The sequence below is a fragment of the Salmo salar genome, chromosome ssa22, assembly GCF_905237065.1.
Source record: "Salmo salar chromosome ssa22, Ssal_v3.1, whole genome shotgun sequence".
Lineage (NCBI taxonomy): Eukaryota > Metazoa > Chordata > Actinopteri > Salmoniformes > Salmonidae > Salmo > Salmo salar.
The window spans coordinates 47,107,231-47,128,046 of record NC_059463.1 but is presented as its reverse complement, the minus strand read 5'-3'; the positions used below and the strand labels follow the sequence as shown (position 1 = coordinate 47,128,046).

At 44.4% G+C, this 20,816-nt stretch overlaps 1 protein-coding gene across 1 annotated transcript; it reads right to left on the bottom strand.

Annotated features, from left to right (window-relative positions):
- Positions 1-4,768: 4,768 nt before the first annotated feature.
- LOC106583606 (keratin, type I cytoskeletal 18) lies at positions 4,769-14,693 on the bottom strand. Its single transcript, XM_014167975.2, has 7 exons — positions 14,105-14,693; positions 12,442-12,524; positions 7,934-8,090; positions 7,031-7,195; positions 6,440-6,565; positions 5,840-6,060; positions 4,769-4,933 (listed from the first exon to the last, which is right to left on the bottom strand). The coding sequence occupies exons 1-7, from the start codon at positions 14,585-14,587 to the stop codon at positions 4,900-4,902; spliced, it is 1,269 nt and encodes a 422-aa protein (XP_014023450.1). The 5' UTR covers positions 14,588-14,693; the 3' UTR covers positions 4,769-4,899.
- Positions 14,694-20,816: the final 6,123 nt, after the last annotated feature.

Sequence of the window (20,816 nt, the reverse complement as noted above, 5' to 3'; positions counted from 1 at the left end):
ATTAGTACATACAGTACCAGTCAAAAGTTTAGACACACCTACTCATTCCAGGGATTTTTTTATTTATTTACTATTTACTACATTGTAGAATAATAGTGAAGATACCAGAACTATGAAATAACACATATGGAATCATGTTGTAACCAAAAAAGTGTTAAACAAATCAAAATATGTTTTATATTTGAGATTCTTCAAAGTAGCCACCCTTTGCCTTGATGACAGCTTTGCACACTCTTGACATTCTCTCAACCAGCTTCATGAGGTAGTCACCTGGAATGCATTTTCAATTAACAGGTGTGCCTTATAAACGTTAATTTGTGGAATTTCTTTCCTTCTTAATGTGTTTGAGCCAATCAGTTGAGTTGTGACAAGGTATCAGACTGGTCTGATGACCAGTCTGTTGACCAGTCTGATGACCAGTGATGACCAGTCTGTTGATCAGTCTGTTGACCAGTCTGATGACCAGTCTGATGACCAGTCTGATGACCAGTCGGATGACCAGTCTGTTGACCAGTCTGATGACCAGTCTGTTGACCAGTCTGTTGACCAGTCTGATGACCAGTCTGTTGACCAGTCTGATGACCAGTCTGTTGACCAGTCTGTTGACCAGTCTGATGACCAGTCTGTTGACCAGTCTGATGACCAGTCTGATGACCAGTCTGTTGACCAGTCTGATGACCAGTCTGTTGACCAGTCTGCTGACCAGTCTGATGACCAGTCTGTTGACCAGTCTGATGACCAGTCTGTTGACCAGTCTGCTGACCAGTCTGATGACCAGTCTGTTGACCAGTCTGATGACCAGTCTGCTGACCAGTCTGATGACCAGTCGGATGACCAGTCTGTTGACCAGTCTGATGACCAGTCTGCTGACCAGTCTGATGACCAGTCGGATGACCAGTCTGTTGACCAGTCTGATGACCAGTCTGATGACCAGTCTGTTGACCAGTCTGATGACCAGTCTGTTGACCAGTCTGCTGACCAGTCTGATGACCAGTCTGTTGACCAGTCTGATGACCAGTCTGCTGACCAGTCTGATGACCAGTCTGTTGACCAGTCTGCTGACCAGTCTGATGACCAGTCTGTTGACCAGTCTGATGACCAGTCTGTTGACCAGTCTGTTGACCAGTCTGATGACCAGTCTGTTGACCAGTCTGTTGACCAGTCTGTTGACCAGTCTGCTGACCAGTCTGATGACCACTCTGTTGACCAGTCTGTTGACCAGTCTGATGACCAGTCGGATGACCAGTCTGATGATCAGTCGGATGACCAGTCTGTTGACCAGTCTGATGACCAGTCTGATGACCAGTCTTTTGACCAGTCTGTTGACCAGTCTGATGACCAGTCGGATGACCAGTCTGATGACCAGTCTGTTGACCAGTCTGATGACCAGTCTGATGACCAGTCTGTTGACCAGTCTGATGACCAGTCTGATGACCAGTCTGTTGACCAGTCTGATGACCAGTCTGATTACCAGTCTGATTACCAGTCTGTTGACCACTCTGTTGACCAGTCTGTTGACCAGTCTCATAACAACTTTTGCATTTTCTTCTCTCTCTTTTGGTTGTACATGGTTTTCTGTTGGAGCGATTCCTAACTGAACTGTCACTCTGGCTCTGCACTGACTGTACTAATGATGTTACCTGTCAGGTCAGTTCTTTGATTGCTTCATTGCTCGCATCAATTTTACTCAGGAGATCGTATTTATTTTGTTTTCGGACTGTGGTCTGTGGGGGTTCTGCCTGGTCACATTCCTCTCCACTATCCTATTTATCCTCACTCTGTACTGCGTTTACTCCTGTGGGGGTGAACTTACCTGAAACCATGGCCTTTTGCATGCGTTCGCTTTCATTGCCCTGGGCAATTAGCATTTTCTCAAGCAATGCACTCTCATCTCCACTCAAGATATAATTTGTTAATCTAAAAACAATGGCATGTAGGCATTGGCTCTTGACTAACTCTATGCCATATTTCAGTCCTGATTGAGCACGAGGCTGATAACACTTTCTGTCTCAGGTCGAAGACTTGGACTAGGAAGTCCAAGGCAGACTCTTGTGTTGTCTTAGTCAACTTGTGATAATAATGTGTCCTCAAGATTTGCCTTAGGGTGTAGAGTGTCATGTCTGTTTTTCCCTCCAGATAACTCCTCATTTTAAGCCCTGGGCTCACAGCTCTGATGACTGCTTCTATGATTTCTAATTCACTGTATCCTTTTCTCAGTCCATTTTCAATCTGATGTTCTAGGATGTTGAAGCTGAGATTATCTTTCTGATTCTGATCTCCTATCAGTCTTTATGACTGGGCATACTCACTCCACTCTCTCTCTGTGGTGTGTGCCTTTCTGGAGCTGGGCCCACCTCTCTGCTGGGCTGAGGAGCCCCTCCCTCCTCTTTTCATCCTGCAGCAACTTCTGTCTCTCCGCTGGGTTTGCTGTTCACTTGCATCGTTGGCACCGACTGGCTGGGACATGAAAGGCAGACTTTTCGCAGCATCCTCCGAGTCCGATATTACTTTGATTTCGTCTTTCAGTTGAAGCAGCCAAGACATTCCCTCATCCTCTGATTCCATTAAATCCTCCTTCTCACAGTAATCTTCAATCAGTTTAATTCAGTCATCTACACTTCCTATTCCACAATGTACACACAGGTGCCGTAAATTGTCCTCAGTTAAAGTCCATAAACTCTGTTCAATTTCATCCAACAATTTCATCCAACAACGTTTCCCACCCTCGACTCATATTGTCCTACTCATGTGGCAACAACGACAATGCAGGCAATGTCAAGATAGCTAAAATCCGTTCAGTGGTTAGCCAGTTATGGTTAGCTAGCTAGCAACTCTCCCAATGTCTCTCACTCATTGTCCATTCAAGGAATATGGGCCGGTGCTCACATGAATATAAATCTCAGCTATGCCTCCAAATTTCTTACCTTTCTCTATGAGCATATAATGTACATTTCAACGGGAAAGGTACTGTTTCCCTGAATTTTAACCATGTCAGCACGATGTAACAGCTCCCCCAGACCAATTAAAGTGTTCTTCTTCATTTCCCATGGGCTTCACCCAAGTACCCCCCAGTGGCTGGAATACAACTGTAATAAGCCCCTCCTTACATCTTCAGTAAATGAACATCATTTTCACAACCTCTTGTCCAGGTGGGATAGGCCTGTGTGCAGTGCAATGGTGATTGCGTTGTCTGTTGATCTTTTGGTGTGGTATGCAAATTGTAGTGGGTCCAGGGTGTCAGGTAAGGTGGAGCTGATGTGGTCCTTTACCAGACTCTCGAAGCACTTCATGATGACAGAAGTGAGTGCCACAGGGCGATAGTCATTTAGGCAGGTTACCTTTGTTTGCCAGGGTACAGGAACAATGGTGGAAGCATGTGGGGATTACAGACTAGGACAGGGAGAGGTTCAATCTGTCCTTAAGCCAGTTGGTCTAGTTTTGAGAGTATTCACACGTTTAAAATTCTTGCTCATGTTGGCCACAGAGATAGAGAGCACACACACAGTCATCTTGAGCAGCGGGGGCCCATGTAGGAGGATCAATGTTGTTTACCTCGAAGCAAGCATAAAAAGTGTTTTACTTGTCTGGAAGATAGGCATCGGTGCTCGCCATGCAGCTGGTTTTCCCTTTATAATCCGTGATTTTTTGCAGCCCTTGCCAAAAACAGATCAATATTCTGAAGAAGTGCATTCTTTCTCTTTTACTTCTTCAAAACGATTTGACTGCAGTAATGTGGTAGGCTATTTGAGAGACAGCTTGCAGATACTGTATATTGATGACATAACGTGCTGGCCTTCACAATAAGGAACTATGCATAAACTATGTATTGCACTATAGTCTTTCTTATTTATTGCCTATTATAAACTGGGTGGTTCGAGCTCTGACTGCTGATTGGCTGACAGCCGTTATATATCGGACCGTATACCACGGTTGTGACAAAACATGTATTTTTACTGCTCTAATTACATTGGCAGTTTATAATAGCAATACTATAGCGTAACTGAGTAGCCTACCTAAATTCAATAAGAGCACAAGCATCAATTTCTTCCTAAAGCATTCTTCTCTATAGCCTATTCACAATAAGTTATAATGAATTATTTTATTGTATGTGCTGTGATTAATTAATGACTTTATGAATGTTTAATTGCTAATTGTTTACCTCACATGTTGATTTACATGTTGACTATATTGTTATACACATATGATAAATATTCATCAATTTCTTCTCTCATTATTAAGCCACACCATCCTTGGTTGTAGGGTGATAAGCTTTTGCAATATCCTATAAGCTTTTGTTCATGGGTTTGGGGATGTGTGCCCCTTTCTGTACATTGAGGTAATTTCAGGACAATATTTCTGTCCGTTTAATCATTTTTGTCTTCTTCTGTTACTAACCCTACACTATGTCATGCATCATGTGTGATGATGGTCTGTAGTTTTTTGTAACTTTTCTTGTATTTATTCTATTGCCACACAAGGGGTGTTTGTGACTTTTTGATTGCCCGTGCTTCATACTATGAAAAATAAATCATATTTTAAAAAGGGAATTACAGTTTTCTATCCATCACATAAAGAAGATACATTTTAAACTTTCCTAAAATCTTGCAATTGGCTCAGTTCAATGGGCTCAGTTCAATGGGCTCGGTTCAATGGGCTCGGTTCAAGAATTTGTTCTTAACTGACTTGCCTAGTTAAATAAAGGTAAAATAAAAAATGGGCTCGGTGCAGTGTTTAAGTATAAATATGAGAAACAACACATTAAATGATAAACCATTGCATCAAAGTTTTATTTTTATGACATGGTTATGCCCATTTGATGGGTTTGACTCCTCCGTGTCTGTGGGCATCTCTCTCCATGAAGTTGACAGTTGGTCATCACTTTCGTCCTGCCTCATTCCCTTAGGGTTTCAGTTCATCCATAGCGTCTTGGAGCCTGGAATAGAAAAAAATAAGTATTAAAAAACAGGACATTCATTCATTAACAGGACAAACAATCATGCTATACCTGGTTTATAATGTAAATGGCGTCAAACTACCTCATCCACTCACATTAATAAGATGGCGCCGACAGATATGGCAGCTCTGCTTCTAGCTACAAAGTACTATATTTCACTCACACAAGGCCTACTTGCTGCAGACGTGTCCAAAATCATTTTGTGTTTCTGCCATTTGACTTTGTCACAACTTCCAAGTATTTGGCTCATGGTACATGTCACCCTCACCTCACGATCTCATTATATCCTGTTTCAACTCCCTAGATTTGATTTGATCCACGCACCATGGCGTATTGTGGTAGTTGAGCTTGAAGCATAGCTGTGATTGAATCAAGAATTTGACCCACAACTATTTGTTCTTATTCTTGTGTGATAACCGATAAAACATTTAAAATGTATTTAATCTCAATCAGCTCAACCCTTCTCGGAGCTAAGGGTGCATCTCAATAGTATAAAGTTGCTTCCTCTCGTTCTCGCCTTCTTTCCTTCACTGATGTCAACGAACTGGATTGCGAAAAGTCTGCCTAACATCCACCTATCCATCTGTCTGTAAATCAGTGCACATGAAGGAAACAAATCAAGACGAGAGGAAGCCAGTTTAGACTATTAAGATGCACCCCAATAGTCAGTCAATGGCCCAATCCCAAATCAACCTTCAGGCCCTATGTCACATGCACTTGTGGAGATCTGAGAAGGTTTGATTGGAATAACCAATATGATGAAACTTCCACCTGGCCTATCAAGGTGGAAGGTGGAGCTATGAACATAATGCTTATACACTATCTAATTGGTCTACGGGTCGATTTAGGATTGGACCAATCTCCCTCAACCCCTCGTCCACTCACTTGAAGTCCCCTCCGTCGAGCAGGCTCCTGTAGGTGGCGATCTCGGCCTCCAGCTTCATCTTCATGTTGAGCAGCGCCTCATACTCCTGGCCCTGATGCTGGATGTTGCCCCGCAGGTTGGTCAGCTCGCCCTCCAGACGGATGAGGATGGCATTGTACTTCTCCACCTCCATGTTGGAACGCATCTCCACGTTATGTAAGGTGTCCTCTAAGGAGGATTTCTGTTTGGAATAACAGGAGAATTTTGGGAATGTTGTTGAATGACATTGGGATTATTAGAATGTTGGAATTTGGAGATATGGAGGGTATGGCTAAGGTATGGTGAGCGGAGCTATGGGAGTACAGGCTCATTGTATTGACTGGAATGGAAAACACGGAATGGAGTCAAATGTGTTTTCCATTTGTTTGATGTGTTTGATACCATTCCATTAATTCCATTCCAGCCCTTACAATGAGCACATCCACCCATAGCTCCTCCTACCAGCCTCCTCTGTCGGACATAGAGGACATACTGGGGTTACTATCAGTTCCATTTCTGCTCTGTGGAATATAGGAATTTAACTGAAATATGTTATCCTCATATTGAAAGAATGTCCTTACCAAGCTCTGTTGGGACGCCAGCTCAATTTCGAGGGTCTGTAGCTGTCTATGTAGGTCGTTCATCTCAACCTGGGCCCCCTGCAGGGCCTCTGTGTTCTGTGATACCTGCACCTGCACATCTGAGATCTATACCACAGCACAAAGGGAGGGAGATGGGAGGGAGGGAGAGAGAGAGGGAGAGAAGCTGAGTCAACTTGAGAGGTGAATTCATGTTTTGTAGTTCAGGCTTTTGTTGTGTGACTAGACAATCCAGATATGATACTGGTTGTGCAACAGAACACGTTTTTATTGGAAAGCTACACTTTTTGCAAATACACATTTTTATATTGGCCTGTGGGTGTGAGGTAGTCCATTTCAATTCCAATTGCGGATCAAAAACAGAGTATTATAGGCTTTATTTTTCTTAACTTATTTTATTTTATTTAACCTTTATTTAAATAGGCAAGTCAGTTAAGAACAAATTCTTATTTATTCTTACCCCAGCCAAACCCGGACTTTATGTGGTGTGTAATGTTAGTATGTATGAAGTAATGATAAGAACATATCCATCCTTCTTTCCTTCTGAACACTGTAAAGATAGGATGGGCAAACCTGGTTTTCGTGCCACACTTTGAGGTCCTCTGCGTTCTTCAGAGCCATCTTCTCATACTTGGCCCTCATCTCCTCCATGACCAGTGACATGTCCTGACCCTTGGGGGCGTCCACGTCCACCTGCACCCCTGACTGAGTGATCTGGTTCCTCATCTCCATCACTTCCTGTTGGAGAGAGGGAAGAAGGGAAGGGGGGGAGAGAGAGACAGAGACAGAGACATGAGACCACTGTGAAATGTGAAAAGTTCATAGCTAGTGATGAGGTTAGTCTGATTTTGTTATCACGTTATCATCATTCTTCCTGGATTATATCATTCTTAAATCTAGTCTGGAAATGTTCTATTTCATGCAAATCTTCTATTGTTTGACATGGACATTCAATCTCAATCAGGGGAGAACAACTGCCGCGTCTCATTGAAGCCATGAAGTTAAAGGCGGACCAAGGTTCTGCAGGCTGTTGTTTTCGGAAAGCAGGATCCCCCATTATAGTGAATGGGAAAATGGCAATCTCCGTTGGCAATAGTCGTGTAAAAAATGTTTTTTCAGAAGACAGTCATGGTACCAATATTTGCTTCTATCACACCAAATGTATGTACTTGAACCAACTATTTTAAAATCGCACACAGAAGAAGTTATAAGGATAATCAAGTTGCTACCGGCAGCCTGCAGTACCCCAGTCAGCCTTCAATATGAGATAATCAATGAGAGGGGGCAGCACTGAGCTAGCCTGCAATGTCGCTACCTGGAGTAGCTCAAATTGAGCATGTTATGTCTGGAGAATCCCCCCCCCCATGAGACGCTTCCAATAATAATATTAGTCTTCAACCTATTCAAATACAATAAAAATATTCATTTAAAAATTATTATTTGATGTGGATATTCAATATTAATACTATAGCTCACATTGTCATGGTTCTTCCTGAGGAAGATTAGCTCCTCCTTCACGGCCTCGATCTCACTCTCCACGTTCATCCTGCCCATGTTGGTGTCATCGATGACCTTCTTCAGCCCGGCAATGTCCGCCTCCACTGACTGGCGAATGCCATTCTCAGATTCAAACCTGTGGGCATAGGGAGACTGTCACTACACTCCTTGTTGACATGAAATACTTGGAAATTGTGACCTTGGGACTATAAGGTTTTATCTGAGAAAAGCATTGTTCTGAGATATTAAGCAACAAAGTTTTCACATCCCAGATCTCTGAACTGTTTTGTAGTGAATTCTTCTTTCATAACCCTCACCTTAAAGGTACCTAAAGTGCAGAGTATAAAAATCCTTAGACATTTCTAATTCAGTTTTTTAGTGGGGTGCAATAGCAGATATAACCTTGTGGCCCTGAAATCTCAATCTGGATTCAGCCATAAGGCTCTATTTGACACTTCTGAATTTGACATGTTCAGTTAAAAAAAAAAAGTGTAGCTATTTGAATACATAAATGATAGAATAATACAATTGACAAAGATAGCATGGGAGAAATTGCCACTGGGATGGGGGAACAGGGCCCGGTTTCCCATAGCGATGGAACTTAGACCTACGTGTGTTTTAATGATGCATCTTTCTTACAATGGCCAAAGATGTAACATGCATTTCCCAAAACACCACACAGAGACAATGGCCGCTAAGTGAGTCGTTGGAGCATGTGTCGGTACTGGTCGGATCAAAAGAAAGGGAGCACTGCTCTCGGATCAGCTTTCTCCATTCAAATCTTACCGTAGCATTAGAATTCTTTCACAATACTGATGACTCTCTCCTAGAGAGTTATTACCACCTATGGCTGCAAATATTGAGGCATCTCATTCTAATGCTTACCCATAAAAAATTCACAAAATCACAGATTTGGCACATCATTGCGCACACTTAGCTGTTCTACGAGAGGTCTGACGCAGGCGTTAGATTATGAGCGTTTTCAAGTGCAACGTTAATTTCAACAGCTCAGAGATTTAACAATGCTCCTACGAAGGTTCTAACCATGGCCGGCCCACTCATTAGACAGGATTAGGTGGCCGCCAATGTCGGCAGATTGACGAGGGCGGCATTTTCTGAGTTAAATTGAGCAAGACGCACCACCAATAACACAAAAACCTCACATGATTCTGCCAAAAAACATTGACAATTTCTATCAACCAGTGGCATTTGGGCTTTTTAGGTGATCGCTGATGCCGCCCTGTGATAAGCAGTGCCCACTTTGTCCATTCCCAGCGCGCCTCTCCAGATTGCTGTTGGAGAGATGCATCACTTCTCTGATCAAGTAACCTAACCTAAATGGCACCCAATCAAATAAAAATGCGCTGTCGTGTTAACAGGCAACACATCCTAAAAACTGGATAGGTAAAAGTAAAATGGACAATATGGAATTGACAATCACAACTTTTGTACTGGTGTTTCACCTCATTGTCATGATCAGTGGTTTCAAGTTTGTATCCGTACATTTTTGACAAGCTGATCATAGCGAAAAATTAAATAGTTCTGCATTTCCAACTGTGTAAACACATTACAAATAGGCTTACGATAACTCCTGATAAAGTTGCGTAGCTGATATTCAGAGCTTAAATAGCCAAATTAATTATTCACAGGAATCAGGACTAATAAAGCCAATGCAACGGCCTGTTTTACAAATGGTGGGCCTACCACATGGATGGGCATTCATACAATTCCATTGCTGGCCGACATGGTAGGCTACACCCCAGTAAGCACGGTCGGTCGTCGTCTTTTTTTGGTGTTTTACAAATGGTAGGCTTACCACATAGAAGGGCATTCATACAATTCAATTTCAGGCAACACTGTAGGCACCTCAGTATGCACGGAACGATGCTGATGCTTTTTGAACATCTTGTTCTGTTGCAGTCCAGACCGGCCTTGATTTCTACATCCAGAGAAATTCAATAGATTGGACATGATTTGGAAAGGCACAAAACTGTCTATATAAGGTCCCACAGCTGACAGTGCATGTCAGGGCAAAAACCAAGCCATGAGGTTGAAGGAATTGTCCGTAGAGCTCTGAGACAGGATTGTGTCGAGGAACAGATCTGGGGAACTGTACTAAAACATTTCTGCAGCATTGAAGGTCCCCATAAACACAGTGGCCTCCATAATTCTTAAATAGAAGGTTGGAACCACCAAGACTCTTCCTAGAGCTGGCCACACGGCCAAACTGAGCAATCAGGGGAGAAGGGCCTTGGTCAGGGAGGTGACCAACTAACTGATGGTCACTCTGACAGATCTCCAGAGTTTGTCTGTGGAGATGGGAGAACCTTCCAGAAGAACAACCATCTCTGCAGCACTCCACCAATCAGGCCTTTATTGTAGAGTGGCCAGACGGAAGCCATTCTTCAGTAGAAGGCACATGTCAGCCTGCTTAGAGTTTGCCAAAAGGCACATAAATGACTCTCAGACCATGAGAAACAAAATTCTCTGGTCTGATGAAACCAAGATTGAACTCTGGCCTGAATGCCAAGCGTCAAATCTGGAGGAAACCTGGCACCATCCCTTCGGTGAAGCATGGTGGTGGCAGCATCATGCTATGGGGATATTTTTCAGCGGCAGGGACTGGGAGACTAGTCAGGCTCGAGGCAAAGATAAAAAGTAAAAGTACAGAGAGAACCTTCATGAAAATATGCTCCAGAGTGCTTAGGACCTCAGACTGGGGGCGAATGTTTACTTTCCAACACGACAACGACCCTAAGCACACAGCCAAGACAACGCAGGAGTGGCTTCGGGACAGGTCTCTGAATGTCCTTGAGTGGCCCAGCCAGAGCCCGGACTTGAACCCGATCTAACATCTCTGGAGAAACCTGAAAATGTGCAGCTACGCTCCCCATCCAACCTGACAGATCTTGAGAGGATCTGCAGAGTAGAATGGGAGAAACTCCCCAAATACAGGTGTGCCAAGCTTGTAGTCTCATACCCAAGAAGTCGTCTACTGTTTGTCCGTCCCCCCAATATCTACACTACAATTTCTCCCTTGCAAGATAGTCAGAACACATCATAATATACAATAAGAAATGTATTATGATCAACAGACAAATTACTGTCATCACTGAACAATGATGCGACAACATCATTTACTTTTTACAGTGTTTTTTGTTGTTGCTTGCATGCCATTATTGCTGGCTAAACTAGCCTAGACTGTAAGAGGGACATGGCAAAGACATGTGTTCTGATTGGTCCATTTGTATTTATTCAGGCTTGTGATTGGATTGCAGATAGAACCTTATAGCACCAAGTTCAAATGGGTTTATGCAGATATACGTTTCTAGTTTTCCATTTTTTTTCACTTAAAATGTACAGTAGTTTATTTAATTTAAATGTTTTACTTCACAATCATCTGAAGAACCATCTTAAGATCAATTATGTGACAAAAATGTCAGATTGAACCTTATAGCCCCAAGGTCTCGAAATGATGGGGTGAAGGCACAAAATGGCTGCCGTGTTTCAGTTCACTATAAAAGGGAAAATTAATATCTAATCAGTTGCTCAACCAAAATGTGTTGACTCAGACACTAATCTGAAGTAAATTTTGATTCTCTCCCTCCTTTTGATTATCATTAGAATTTGGGGAGGGAGGTCTCTCGAGTGGTGCAGTGGTCTAAGCCACTGCATCGCAGTGCTAGCTGTGCCACTAGAGATTCTGGATTCGAGTACAGGCTCTGTCGCAGCCGGCCGTGACCGGGAGACCCATGGGGTGGCGCACAATTGGCCCAGCATCGTCCGGGTTAGGGGAGGGTTTGGCTTGTAGGGATGTCCTTGTCCCATTGCACACTAGCGACTCCTGTGGTGGGATGGGCGCAGTGCACACTGACACGGTTGCCAGGTGTATGGTGTTTCCTCCAACACATTGTTATGGCTGGCTTCCGGGTTAAGTGGGCATTGGGTCAAGAAGCAGTGAGGCTTGGTTCGGTTGTGTTTCGGAGGACGCGTGACTCTCGACCTTTGCCTCTCCAGAGTCTGTACGGGAGTTGCAGCGCTGAGACAAGACTGTAACTACCAATTGGATACCATGAAATTGGGGAGAAAAAGGGGTAAAAATATAAAAACAGAATTTTGGGAGGGAAAGTTTATAAGCACATCAGACATTTACATGCAGATGCCAATATGACAGATTCATTATGAGAGATTAGATAAGACTGCATACCGGTACAGGCACTAGACTTCCTCCCTCATGGGTCTGGCATATCTCAAACTCTTGAGAGTTCTTCCTTGAACTGAATGGCTGATACACTACCAAATTGTGTATAGTGGGTTTAAACCAATTGAATTTGTGAGAAACACAAGTACAGTATGAAATCAAACAGATCAATTGATCTTTTTGACAGAGCGACAACCTACAAAATCGCAAATGAACCCTTGTATTGTATACAAAGTCGTGGATCAACCAGTGTGCAGAAAGATGCCATTTACAGTGGTAAACTCACTTTACTTTGAAGTCATCTGCAGCTAAGCGGGCATTATCGATTTGGAGCACAAGGCTAGCATTGTCCGCTGTCGCATCAAAGACCTATTGGAGAAAAAGATTGTTAATGCTAATAAATACATGACAATAACAGACTGAATCTTTTGGAGAACAATTTTGCAGGTGACTTATCTTAACTTTTGAATCCATGTCAGTTATAGAGGAAAGCTGTAGGCCTGTATGTTTTCCCCCACTTACTTCTTTAATTCTAACTATACTTGTGTGTGTCATACACAGATGAGCTGGCAATAAAAAAAGAAGAACTAAAACGTTCCATCACGGGATCTGCTGCTCATCAACACCATTTTAAATCTAAGACTCTCAGGGGAGAGATTTTGAAACTGCAGGTTGAGTGAGTCACAAATGAATCTATGGTTACCGTCACATGTCTCTAAGAAAAAAAGAGGAAGCACAAACGAAGAACAGGAAAATGGGTTCTCGCTCTAGGGCTGAATCTGTTCTCAATTTTCATTGTTAAAAGAAAAAGGCGGGGCTTCCTGTCCCCCACAAAACCATAAAGAGAGCCCCCCCACCCCCCACCCCAAAATCTGTGTGTTTCTAACCATGGCATTCTGGTGTGAATCACACAAAAAAGGAAACTCTTGTCCCTTTATGTGTCCGGCAAGTGGAACAAGGCTAACATTCATCATAAGAGTGCCATCATAAGTTATAGAGGGCCTCTGAATTCTTTTGGACAAAAGTCTATTTTTGCCAGGAATTCATGAGATCTCGTTGGAATTCTTACAGAGATCTTTGACTGTGCTGTGAGTAGTTTACAGAGACTTTGACTGTGCTGTGTGGAGCTATAATGGTTATACAACCAGCACACCCACCATGTGTTTCAAATCTCACAGGGGATTCTTTTTGTATGTTGTCACACCACATCTGGTTCACATTGCTGGTCCCTCCCACACCACACTACGCCCCAGAGTAACCCAGGAGAGTGACCCGGCGGGTTGGAAACAATCTTAGAACATTGTTTATGGGTTTTGGTCAGTTTTTTGACGATGATTCACTGCTTCCACCAAATGATTCATTTGAGGAACTCTTTGACCAGTTTGAGGAGTAAGGGAACTAGGGAAGGAGGGGGAAGGAAAGGGGATATCTGCCCCACCCTGCCCCACCCTCTATTCAGCAGTTAGGACATTTTATAAGGCAGTTGTTACAAAGCAGGGTTCACCACAGAAATGTTGAAGTGAAGGCAGAAAGAGTGAGAAGCAAAGTATAAATGGGTGAATAAATAATTTTCACTATGCTTAAATTCATTCTTGGAGGGACATCTCTCATACCATATGGGTTTTAGTTCACAGAAAATTTGCAACAGTGGTGGCATTACATGGGTATTTTGATTTATAGGTTAATCAAATAAGGATTATCTATGAACACACTTATCTAAAGCAACAAAAGACAGAACAAATTCCTCACCTTAACCCTTTTTCGACACACATTATCAACAACCCTCTCTCTTGCTCCCTCTCTATCTCTGTCACTCTCTTTGTCTCTATCACTCTTGTAATGATACTGCATTATTATTTGTTTGAATGTAATACTACTCATCAAGACACCCCATATTGCACCTCTCACTCTCTCTCCCACTTCTCTCTCTTTCTCATTCACACCCCCACCTTCTTGCGCAGGTCGTCCAGTATAGGGCTGTACTTGCTGTAGTCGCGGGCATCTGGTCCTCCCTTCTCCAGGGCCTCTCGGATCTTCATCTCCAGCTGTCCGTTGGCCTGCTCCAGGTTCCTCACTGTCTCCAGGTAGTTGGCCAGACGGTCGTTCAGGTTCTGCATGGCCCCCTTCTCGTTTCCCATGACGTGACCACCGCCACCACCTGCCGCCGCCGTCTTGATCAGACCACCCATGCCCAAACCCATAGCGGCGCCTGTGCCACCACCCATACCCATACCACCGCCGCTCACCTTAAAGGAGGATGTGGAGTAGGAGGAGGAGCTGGCCGGGGCACCGCTGCGGAGGCCCCCGTAGGCTGTGGAGGAAATGCGGGTGCCCTGGCCTCCGGCCCCGCCATAGGTGCTGGCGGCCCGGTAGGAGGACACGGGCGCGGAGCGTTGGAAAGAGGTGTGGCTGCTGGACGGTCTGTAACTCATGACTGCTGATGGAGGAGTTAAAAAGAATGGAGAAGAGAGAGAGAGTGAGAGGAGACTGAGCTGAGATACAGAGAGAGTGACGCGGGTAGAATGAACGGAGAACTAATACTCCCCCTACACAACAATCCTCTCTCTCTCTTTCGCAGGCCGGCCTCCAAGACCCTGCCTACATCCACACCCCCATCCTCTTTTTCCTACACTCCTCCCTCTTCTCTCATGCTTTCATTCACTCGGTTCCCTATTTCCCCTATTTTCTGCGTGCATCTAATGAAAAGCATACAGTACCAGTTAAAGTTTGGACACACCTACTCATTTAAGTTATATATATATATATATATATATATATATATATATATATTTTTTTTTTACTATTTTCTACATTGTAGAATAATAGTGAAGACATCGAAACTATGAAATAACACATATGGAATCATGTAGTAACCAAATGTATTGACATTTTAGATTTTAGATTCTTCAAAGTAGCCACCCTTTGCCTTGATGACAGCTTTATATTCTCTCAACCAGCTTCATGAGGTAGTCTCCTGGAATGCTTGTCCAACAAATCAAATCAAATCAAATTTATTTATATAGCCCTTCGTACATCAGCTGATATCTCAAAGTGCTGTACAGAAACCCAGCCTAAAACCCCAAACAGCAAGCAAAGCATGTGAAAGAAGCACAGTGGCTAGGAACAGTCTTGAAGGAGTTCCCACATATGCTGAGCACTTGTTGGCTACTTTTCCTTCACTCTGTGGTCTAACTCATTCCAAACCATCTCAATTGGGTTGAGGTCAGGTGATTGTGGAGGCCAGGTAATCTGATGCAGCACTCCATCACTCTCCTTCTTGGTCAAATAGCCTTTACACAGCCTGAAGGTGTATCTTGGGTCATTGTCCTGTTGAAAAAAGTCCCACTAAGTGCACACTAGGTGGGATGGCGTATCGCTGCAGAATGCTGTGGTAGCCATGCTGGTTATGTGTGCCTTGAATTCTAAATAAATCATTGACAGTGTCACAAGCAAAGCACCCCCACACCATCACACCTCCTCCTCCATGCTTCACGGTGGGAACCACGCATGTGGAGATAATCCGTTCAACTACTCTGCGTCTCACAAAGACATGGCGGTTGGATCCAAAAATCTCAAATTTGGACTCATCAGACCAAAGGGCAGATTTCCACCGGTCTAATGCCCATTGCTAGTGTTCCTTGGCCCAAGCAAGTCTCTTCTTCTTCTTGTTGTCCTTTAGTAGTGGTTTCCTTGCAGCAATTCAACCATGAAGGCCCTAGATTCATGCAGTCTCCTCTGAACTGTTGATGTTGATATGTGTCTGTTACTTGAACTCTGTGAGGTGAAATCTGAGGTGAAGTTAATTGCTGATTTCAGAGACTGGTAACTCTGATGAACTTATCCTCTGCAACAAAGGTAACTCTGGGTCCTCATGAAAGCCAGTGTCATCATAGCGCTTGATGGTTTTTGCGACTGCACTGAAGAAACTTTCAAAGTTCTTGAACTGGACCTGGATGCTGGAGTGAGTAGTCGTGCTGTACTTCGCTCCGCGGGTAATATTACATTTCATTACATTACATTACAACGGAACGATTTGATTAGTGTAATGTTAGCTAGCTAGCTACATAGTTGTCTTTGCATCAAGGATAAAGGTGTAGCTAAAGGTGTAGGTGTAGCTTTGAGAAACTAACTTTGAGAAACTAACAAGGTTAGCTAGCCAGCTGTATTCGTTCGTTCGCGCTGTTTTCCAAACGGCGTCAACACCACAACAGCACAGCCACTGCTAGCTAGCCAACTTTACCAACTAGCAGTACTGTAGAAACTAAATACATTACAACGGAACGATTTGATTAGTGTAATGTTAGCTAGCTACATAGTTGTCTTTGTATCAAAGATAAAGGTAAAGGCAGCCATTGCTAGCTAGCCAACTCTACCAGCTAGCAGTGCTGTATCATTTTTAGTCAATAAGATTTTTGCAAAGTAAGCTTAACTTTCTGAACTTTCGAGATGTGTAGTCCACTTGTGTAGCAAGCAGGACTGATTTTGTGTTAGCTAGCCAACGTTTAATTACTTCTGCGTTACGAAAGGAACTAGGCACGGACATGAATGATCCATTGGTAGTTTGATGTAACCAAGTATTGGTGCTAACCGTGTGTTATTGGATGCTAGCATGCTAGTTAGCTACGGCGTCATAGGATACGGTGCACTAGGTGGGTTTCACGGAAGAATACTGTACCAAGTTATGTAGCTGAATAAACTAAGTTTGAGCCTATTCCTGGAAACATTGAACCAATGTAGTTTACATCAATTATAATTTCTAAAGTAGAAGTTGGAAAAGTTTATTTGAGTGTTTCAGTGAATGGTTAGTGAGGGAGGCCCTGCTCTCTCGCTTCCCCAGTTGTTTAGTTAATTTTCATTCCAATCTCCTTTGCATTAGCGTAGCCTCTCCTGTAGCCTGTCAACTATGTGTCTGTCTATCCCTGCACAGGCCACACAAACGCTTCACACCGCATGGCCGCTGCCACTCTAACCTGGTGGTCCCAGCGCGCACGACCCACGTGGAATTCCAGGTCTCTGGCAGCCTCTGGAACTGCCGGTCTGCGGCCAACAAGGCAGAGTTCATCTCAGCCTATGCTACCCTCCAGTCCCTCGACTTCTTGGCGCTGACGGAAACATGGATTACCACAGAAAACACTGCTACTCCTACTGCTCTCTCCTCGTCTGACCACGTGTTCTCGCATACCCCGAGAGCATCTGGTCAGCGGGGTGGTGGCACTGGAATCCTCATCTCTCCCAAGTGGACATTCTCTCTTTCTCCCTGACCCATCTGTCTATCTCCTCCTTTGAATTCCATGCTGTCACAGTCACTAGCCCATTCAAGCTTAACATCCTTATCATTTATCGCCCTCCAGGTTCCCTTGGAGAGTTCATCAATGAGCTTGACACCTTGATAAGTTCCTTTCCTGAGGATGGCTCACCCCTCACAATTCTGGGTGACTTTAACCTCCCTACGTCTAACTTTGACTCATTTCTCTCTGCCTCCTTCTTTCCACTCCTCTCCTCTTTTGACCTCACCCTCTCACCGTCCCCACCCCCTACTCACAAGGCAGGCAATACGCTTGACCTCATCTTTACTAGATGCTGTTCTTCTACTAATCTCACTGCAACTCCCCTCCAAGTCTCCGACCACTACCTTGTATCCTTTTCCCTCTCGCTCTCCTCCAAGACTTCTCACTCTGCCCCTACTCAGATGGTATTGCGCCGTCGCAACCTTCGCTCTCTCTCTCCTGCTACTCTCTCCTCTTCCATCCTATCATCTCTTCCCTCTGCTCAATCCTTCTCCAACCAATCTCCTGATTCTGCCTCCTCAACCCTCCTCTCCTCCCTTTCTGCATCCTTTGACTCTCTATGTCCCCTATCCTCCCGGCCGGCTCTGTCCTCCCCTCCTGCTCCGTGGCTTGACGACTCATTGCGAGCTCACAGAACTGGGCTCCGGGCATCCGAGCAGAAATGGAGGAAAACTAGCCTCAGTGCGGACCTGGCATCTTTTCACTCCCTCCTCTCCACATTTTCTTCCTCTTTTTCTGCTGCTAAAGCCACTTTCTAACACTCTAAATTCCAAGCATCTGCCTCTAACCCTAGGAAGCTCTTTGCCACCTTCTCCTCCCTCCTGAATCCTCCTCCCCCCCTCCTCCCTCTCTGCGGATGACTTTGTCAACCATTTTGAAAAGAAGGTTGACGACATCCGATCCTCGTTTGTTAAGTCAAACGACACCACTGGTCCTGCTCACATTGCCCTACCCTATGCTTTGACCTCTTTCTCCCCTCTCTCTCCAGTTGAAATCTTGCGACTTGTGACGGCTGGGCCGCCCAACAACCTGCCCGCTTGACCCTATCCCCTCCTCTCTTCTCCAGACCATTTCCGGGGAGACCTTCTCCCTTACCTCACCTCGCTCATCAACTCATCCTTGACCACTGGCTACGTCCCTTCCGTCTTCAAGAGAGCGAGAGTTGCACCCCTTCTCAAAAAACCTACACTCGATCCCTCCGATGTCAACAACTACAGACCAGTGTCCCTTCTTTCTTTTCTCTCCAAACTCTTGAGCGTGCCGTCCTTGGCCAGCTCTCTTGCTATCTCTCTCAGAATGACCTTTTTGATCCAAGTCAGTCAGGTTTCAAGACTGGTCATTCAACTGAGACTGCTCTTCTCTGTGTCACGGAGCTAACTCTCTCTCCTCTGCTCTCATCCTTCTAGACCTTTGATACTGTGAACCATCAGATCCTCCTCTCCACCCTCTCCGAGTTGGGCATCTCCGGCGCGGCTCACTCTTGGATTGCGTCCTACCTGACAGGTCGCTCCTACCAGCTGGCGTGGCAAGAATCCGTCTCCGCACCATGTGCTCTCATCACTGGTGTCCCCCAGGGCTCAGTTCTAGGCCCTCTCCTATTCTCGCTATACACCAAGTCACTTGGCTCTGTCATATCCTCACATGGTCTCTCCTATCATTGCTACGCAGACAACACACAATTAATCTTCTCCTTTCCCCCTTCTGATAGCCAGGTGGCGAATCGCATCTCTGCATGTCTGGCAGACATATCAGTGTGGATGAAGGATCACCACCTCAAGCTGAACCTCGGCAAGGGGAAGGACTGCCCGTTCCATGATCTTGCCATCACGGTTGAGAACTCCATTGTGTCCTCCTCCCAGAGTTCTAAGAGCCTTGGCGTGACACTGGACAACACCCTGTAGTTCTCCGCTAACATCAAGGCGGTGACCCGATCCTGTAGGTTCATGCTCTACAACATTCGCAGAGTACGACCCTGCCTTACACAGGATGTGGCGCAGGTCCTAATCCAGGCACTTGTCATCTCCCGTCTGGATTACTGCAATTGCTGTTGGCGGGGCTCCCTGCCTGTGCCATTAAACCCCTACAACTCATCCAGAACGCCGCATCCCGTCTGGTGTTCAACCTTCCCAAGTTCTCTCACGTCACCCTGCTCCTCCGCACACTCCACTGGCTTCCAGTTGAAGCTTGCATCTGCTACAAGACCATGGTGCTTGCCTACGGAGCTGTGAGGGGAACGGCACCTCTGTACCTTCAGGCTCTGATCAGTCCCTACACCCAAAGAAGGGCACTGCGTTCATCCACCTCTGGCCTGTTCGCCTCCCTACCTCTGCAGAAGCACAGTTCCCGCTCAGCCCAGTCAAAACTGTTCGCTGCTCTGGCACCCCAATGGTGGAACAAGCTCCCTCACGACGCCAGGACAGCGGAGTCAATCACCACCTTCCGGAGACACCTGAAACCCCACCTCTTTAAGGAATACCTGGGATAGGATAAAGTAATAATTCTAATCCTCCCCCCCACCCTCCCCCCAAAAAAGATATAGATGTACTATTGTAAAGTGGTTGTTCCACTGGATATCATAAGGTGAATGCACCAATTTGTAAGTCGCTCTGGATAAGAGCGTCTGCTAAATGACGTAAATGTAAATGTAACTGATTGGCTCAAACGCATTAAGAAGGAAAGAAATTCCACAAATGAATTTTTAACAAGATACACCTGTTAACTGAACTGCATTGCAGGTGACTACCTCATCAAGCTCGTTGAGAGAATGCCAAGAGTGTGCAAAGCTGCCATCAAGGCAAAGGGTCGCTACTTTGAAGAATCTCAAATATAAAATCTATTTTGATTTGTTTAACACTTTTTTTGGTTACAACATGATTCCATATGTGTTATTTCATAGTTTTGATGCCTTCACTATTATTTAACACTGTAGAAAATAGTAAAAACAAAGACGAACCCTGGAATGAGTAGGTGTGTCCAAACTTTTGACTGGTACTGTATATTTTTAAAAATGACTTCCTACTACTGTTACAGTCCAGCTTACAACTTCATCACATTGTAAAAAAAAGGGAAAATGTTTTAATTGGAAAATTGGAAAAAAGAAACAAACACATATAGTTAAGAAAATAATGAAAGACTGGAGTGAATGAAAAATAAAATAATTTAAGAGTTTTTAATCTGAGCATGCATTGGCATTCTTCTGGTTTTGCCCATAAAAGGCATATTTTTAACGGTTGCTGCATAGTTTATACATACGTGGTCAGCCAAACCCCAAATAGCTGGATATGGACACACTTCTCAGCAAGGCTAAACTAAACTGGCTTACACAAGGAGATTTGCTTGTAGCAAACTATGCTCATAGAAACAAACACATCCA